Source organism: Grammomys surdaster, unplaced genomic scaffold, assembly GCF_004785775.1.
Source record: "Grammomys surdaster isolate TR1022 unplaced genomic scaffold, NIH_TR_1.0 142, whole genome shotgun sequence".
Lineage (NCBI taxonomy): Eukaryota > Metazoa > Chordata > Mammalia > Rodentia > Muridae > Grammomys > Grammomys surdaster.
Genome location: NW_021604600.1, coordinates 3,642,213 through 3,648,512, shown reverse-complemented (window position 1 = coordinate 3,648,512; position 6,300 = coordinate 3,642,213). Strand labels below are relative to the sequence as shown.

General features: G+C 43.4%; 1 protein-coding gene across 2 annotated transcripts in view; it reads right to left on the bottom strand.

Annotated features, from left to right (window-relative positions):
- Positions 1 to 842: 842 nt before the first annotated feature.
- The window catches only part of Prkcb (protein kinase C beta), a 330,729-nt gene continuing 325,271 nt past the window's right edge, over positions 843 to 6,300 (bottom strand). Inside the window, exon 17 of one of the 2 annotated variants that reach the window (XM_028764304.1) lies at positions 843 to 1,501. In XM_028764304.1, the coding sequence (XP_028620137.1) occupies positions 1,349 to 1,501 (153 nt within the window). In that variant the 3' untranslated portion in view covers positions 843 to 1,348. The remainder of the gene's footprint in view (positions 1,502 to 6,300) is intronic. The other variant, XR_003710963.1, reaches the window with a different exon arrangement.

Here is a 6,300-nt window from a genome sequence, read left to right as displayed (position 1 = left end):
GGATGATGCTGCAGATCCAAAGCTGCAGGATCTCCATGGCACAGGACAACAACAGGGTAACCAAGAGGAGTCCTGTGAGGATCCAGCATTGATGGTGTAGCAGGAGCCAGAGGCCTCCAGCCAGACCAATGACTCATTGCAATGATCATCTGCAAGTAAAGATGTGTGGAAAAAAGGGTCTACTGTGTGACACATGGTGACATGCTACATCTTCACAATGGTTTTTTTTTTTAATGTTTTATTTTTATTTTATTTTTTATTTTATTTTGGGGAGCAGAGGTTGTAGGGGCAGAAGTTGGTTCCGAAGGAAGTGGGAGATGACTGGAATTTGGGTGCATGCTGTGAAACTCACAAGGAATCAATAAAAACTTTTGTTTAAAAAAAAAAAAAGAAGAAGTAAAAGGGCTGGAGAGATGGCTCAGCAGTTAAGAGCACTGAGAGTTCTTCCAGAGGTCCTGAGTTCAATTCCCAGCAACCACATGGTGGCTCACAACCATCTGTAATGGGATCAGATGCACTCTTCTAGTGTGTGTCTGAAGACAGCTGAAGTGTACTCATATAAATAAAAAATAAATGAATTTTTTAAAAGAAGTAAAAAAAAAGAATTATTTCCACATAGAAAGATAAGCCCAACTGTTGCCAATTTTCTGATTTCTTTTAGCCTCCCCTGAATCTGAAAGTCCACTAAATTAATATGAACTGTTCCATTTTAAATGTGTATAATGATTTCAATGCAAAGAAAATCAATGCTAGTGAAGGGCACGCGTCACACGGCAATATCACTTTATGTCCCTCCCATCTGTAATGGAGTATGTTTAAAACCAGACACGTACACAAGTGGGTTTGCATATATGAATTCAGTTTAATCATACCAATTCTTAAACAAAAAGTTTCCTCCAAGAGACAAGAGTTCACAGTAACTGCAAAGCTTACTCACAACTTTTAAAAATACCGGTCATGCTTAGGTAGCATTCAAAGGAGATACTAGAGAGTAACTGTAAAAACTTTGACCAGGAACATCAGCATCTGACTTTAAAAATTACAAATACTGAAGCATTTTGGTATCGGACACAGTTAAGTTTTGACACTGTTGGTTCATTGGATGAGATTCTGGAAGTCTGGAAAATTGTACCTCTATTAGTGGGCAATGCGCTTATTCTAAACTAAACATTTTGAAATGTAGAAAACAAACTAGCAAGCTAATACATACAAAGAAAAGCCCTCTAAGACAAGCTCTCCACATGACGGATGCCAACAGAGGCACCATGAATCCTGGAAGACTGGAATTGGTAACAGACATTCAGCCTGAAGCCTCACACACAGGCTCAGCAATGGACTCTGCATTCACCTACACATTAATGACAAACTCTGGGTTAGTATACGAGAAGCCAGCAAACTCATTTTGGTCCAAGTTCATGATGAAGAGTTTGTCAGTGGGAGTCAGTTCCACAGGCTGCCTGGTGAACTCTTTGTCGAAGTTGGAGGTGTCTCGCTTGTCTCTCTGCCAAATGGAAAGCAAACACATTAAAACAGAAGCAGAAGCAGCAGCAAACATGACCAGGACATGCCAGTTACCAGAAGGCTGAGGAAAGCTCCTGAGTAGTCAGAGAGACTTGTGCTGACAGCTTTTAGCAGCTGCATGCCTCGTATCAGCTCTCAGTTCATATTATATGTTGGCTTTGGGGGAGAAAACTTGGTGCCAATTTTCTATGAGAAGAATTGCCCTAAAGAGGTGTTTGTTTGTGGAGGGGAGGGCTACACTTTGACTTTGAAGTGAGTTACATTGGTAACTATTTCCTCACAGCTAATGCCATAGACTTTGTTAGCTCTTAGATAGAGTATCCTGGAGGAAAACAACTCAATGGCGACCCCTGTGGCCAGGTGCTGACTTTGTTAGAGAGAGAGAGAGAGAGAGAGAGAAAGAGAGAGAGAGAGAGAGAGAGAGAGAGAGAGAGAGAGAGAACACACTATATACACATTGCTCCATTGCTCTCAGAAGGCAAACGGCCATGTAAGGAAAGCAGCTCAGTGTTCACTGCAAGGAGCTAAAGACCATCCACCTCGTCCTCATAATGTCTGAGACTCACTGCTGACCATAGACAGCCTAGCTGGTGCCAGAATTGTGTCAGAAGATCTGGCTCAGAGCTGGCCAGTCCCTTAAGGTCTACTTAACTCATATTTTAGATTCAGCCCACCCCCACCCACCCACCCCACCCTCACACACAAAGAGATTGGTGGAAGCTAGGCTTTGAAAAGCTGAACACAAGAGTAGAACCTGGGTCTTTACTAGCCAGAGAGTCTCTCCAAAGATGTTGGTGGTATGCTTCGATAAGAAAGACAACACAAAGCTTAAAGTAAGATCTATGAAGGCAAGCTTGAAAAATTAAAGTACTCAGTTCTTGTAGTAGGTAACCTGGCCAGCCAGCCTGCATGCCTGCCTGCCTGCCTGTCTTACTACCTCCCTCTTTCTCTCCCTTCCTTCCTTTCTTCTTGCCTGCTTGCCTGCCTGCCTATTGACCTGCCTGCCTGCCTATTGGCCTGCCTGCCTGACTGCCTGCATGTGTACTGGAACTGCTCACTAGTTTGAGGCAGGTTCTACCACAGAATGTGAATGTGGGCAACTTTATGATGTGCTGGCCTCTCCAGAGCTTCTGTCAGCCTATTAGCCCTTCCCAATCTCATCTCACCTGTCTGGAGAAGGCAAAGCTTATGTCCTTGTCTCCAACTGTTGGCCATAGGAGAAAACCAGGACATAGGTCAGTGAAGGGATTTGCCCAAGCCTGTGCCGCAGGTTGGAGATTTATATCCAACCACATAGCAGCTGATTTTTTTGCCTCATCACAACTGCTCTGACTGGAGAGACAGCCTGAAGACTGTTTAAGTAGTGCCTGGGATTCTCTAGCAACAGATAGGTGCCTGGCTGAAGCCAAGGGTGTGTTACATGAGAGCTTGTTGACTGATTCACTTTGGTCAATCTTAGTAGGTTTAGCCCCTAACTGAGACTGGCTGACAAGAATTTCCTGTTGCTACTTCTTTCTGGATGCTCCCCTGTGACAGGTACTTCCTCTTGTGGTGTCTGAATAGGGTTATGGTACTGAGGGAGACAAATTGGCATCAGGAGGAACATCTGAAGAAGGCAGGCAGTATAGAAGATGAGGCTAAGGCTACTCATGAAGCTGTTTCCTATACTGTGGGTCATCTTTTGTGGCATCCAGTCCTTACTGGGGTTTTGTGGAAGTTTCCAGGCTTGGGCACTCCATGTTGTTACTTTCTGCATCCATAGGGAAGCACAGATGCCTCCTGTCTCTTTAATACGGTTGTCTCTTTCCTGATCCTACAAGCCACACATCTGCACCTTTCTTGGCTTCTGTGCATTTACTGCTTTGGGGAGTTTGCATTGTTTTTCTCCATTAGGGCAAGTTCATTGTCTTTTCCTGTGCCATTGTGTTTTCAGTGCTACTGAGCACACAGTAGGCTGTTCATAAGTACTCATTAAATTGATAAAGATTTCATTAAAGGGGCATTTCCTTTCTTTTCCTAATACCTCAGGCAGATTCCTCTTCACACTGAAGCAAAATGGTAAGTTATTTTCACAGGCCCTAAGGCTTATGCAAATGGAGCCAGTATGGAGTGAACTATGGATGAGCAAGGTCTGGAAGCTACAAGGCTCTCTGTGGACAGGAGAAGGGCAGACCTGGGGGCAGAAGATAGGCAGCTCCTCTTTTGGGATCTCTTTCTACCCAGCCATCCTTATCTGAGAGCGTGTGGCAGAATTTTCCTTCCTATCAACTCCAGTTTTGGAAGCCTTTTTTTATTTGGTGTTCTTCATTATGCCATGTGTCCCAAACAAGACTTCCTTTTAATGGGTCTCATCTCACAAGTGGACCTTCCCAGGAAAATTCTCCAGGATTTTACCATCCTGGGAGGGAATGGGCTCCTTTGTTGCAACAGTTCGTTGGAGGAATTGCATCTGAAGCCACATGAGACCAGAAACACCCATCCTACGAAGAGTGTTAGTTCCACTGGCCTGCCTTGGGTCTATCATGGCCATATCCTTTTTTAGAGGAGGAGATCAGCAAGAAATATATAAGATTTAAAAGTGGATTCTTGGATCCAGACATATGGTTGGTCATAGTTCACAGCAGTTTTAGTTAGAATTCTTTTAGATTTTTTTCCTTCTGTTCTCCCAGAAGTAAAATGTGTGTGTGTGTGTGTAAAATTTAATCCTGTCTCAGATGGGCTAGAGGGATCAGGATGTGACCAGCAATGGTCACATGATTCTATCAGCAGCGATCTGAATGGGAATGGTATTCCCCTGAGGGCCTGCAGATAGCTGAATGAGGGATGTACAATGAGCGCTGACACTGAAGACTCAGAGATAAGTCATAACGCCAGCTAGTTCCCTTCCTCCATAAGACACAGGCATCTGTTCATGTGGTGGGAACTTCTGTAGTACGATCAAATATGGAGCTTGTGTCACTGGCCTTCTAGAAGAGTCCATTCCACCTCTCTCTTTCCCTTCCCATGTAGTACATGATAGCTGTAGACATCTAGGTGGAAAGGACGCCTTCAGCTTCAAACTACGGTCTATAGAGAGACTAAGAGGCTGTGAAGACCTCTAGCAGAAGATCTTCTTAATAAGCTCAGAGGCTCTAGACAACAGCACACTTTCAATTACTTGTTTTATGGGCATCTTTCCCACAGATGGCATGCTGGGGAGAGAGGGAGAAGGGGATGGACTGCATCTTTATTATTCCTCACCAGGATTCTGGCACCCAGCCTGGCACACAGTTGGTGCTCAATAAATGCTACTTGAATGGATGGAGGATGTGTAAATGGATGGATGCAAAAATAAATTATTTCTTTTTTGGATAAAATTTTAAAATATTTCATAGAGATCTTATGTGATGAAAACTGTTTCTTGGCTTCCTCTGATCTGGTGGAAGAGGAAGCAGTGGGAGGTCTGATTCATGATCCATTACTTCTACGGAAGCTTCTCTGATCCACTCTCATCAAGCTATGCTAAGGGAACAGACACTTTGGCTTGAGTATCTATTTCTGACAACTAAGAACCTTAAAACATAATGGTAAAAATCTGAAAATGTAGAGCGTAGTGTATATATTTACATATATATATATATACTATTATCTATCTCTATCTATCTATCTATCTATCTATCTATCCATCCATCCATCTAGCCATCCTTTTTTCCTACACTGTTTTCTAAGGTTGTCTCTGATCACTTGCCAATGGCCCAAGGTTTCTCTGTGTTTTTTATTCTGAGCAAATGTCCAAGGCCTGGTGACCCATTGACCAGATGAAAGACCCTACATAACTTGCCTGGGAGTGTACACGTGGCTCAGAGCTATTTGTTTTGTTACAGAAGAGAGTCCTGTGTCATTGGTCAAGATCTTTGTGTTTGTATCACCACTGGCTAACAAGCAGAAAATAACTTCTACTCTTCAGATGCCAGTTGCCCCAATAACAGAGTGAGGAACGGGATTGTCCTGGTCTCTCTTGGTAGCTCACATTATAAGATTGTCAGGACAACAAGCTTGCTTCACATGATCTAAGCAGGACATGCCCCAAGCTTAAAGCTGAGTTGCTAAGAGGCCAGGAAAGAATGAACTACAAAGGTCTTTGTCTCAGAAAAACCCAAGGCATAGTCTTCTTAAAGATGAGGAGGTATACTTTAAGGACACTGGTCCTTTAGAAGTTTCTGTATGATCTCTCAGAAGCACTGGAGGACCCAGACATCTTTTGGCCTGTGATAAGAATTCTCCTCAAGACTGCATGTGTGGAGCAGGGTGCTAAGATGTAGGCAAGGGTAAGGCACCTGCTGTGCCCATCTATTCAGGGAGAAATGAAGTCTCTCCTGCTTCAAGGGCTCCTTGGACTTCTAGGAGCTCATTGAGTTGCTTGTCCAAGGATGTTAAAATTTGTAAGAGTTGTGATTCTGATGAGAAGCTTAAGAGGCTTGGGGATGTTCCTAGCTTGATTCTAATGTGAATGTTGTCTCTAAAGTCTGATGATGTGGGAAGCTCCAGCCTGTCTATCCCACCCCATTTCAGGACAGCAGGCATCCCTGAATAGTCTCCAGGCCCTACTCTCTGGCTGGTTAATGCTGAGGCTGTTAAAGATCCAGCTTTAGCCCCTTTCTCCTGAGTTCCTTCTTTAGACCCTACTCTGTAGTATGGGTCCTCCTTGTTCAAAGGGAACTGTTTTCTTTGAAATAGAATTTCTTCTTTTTTCTCTTTCTTTCTTTCTTTCTTTCTTTCTTTCTTTCTTTCTTTCTTTCT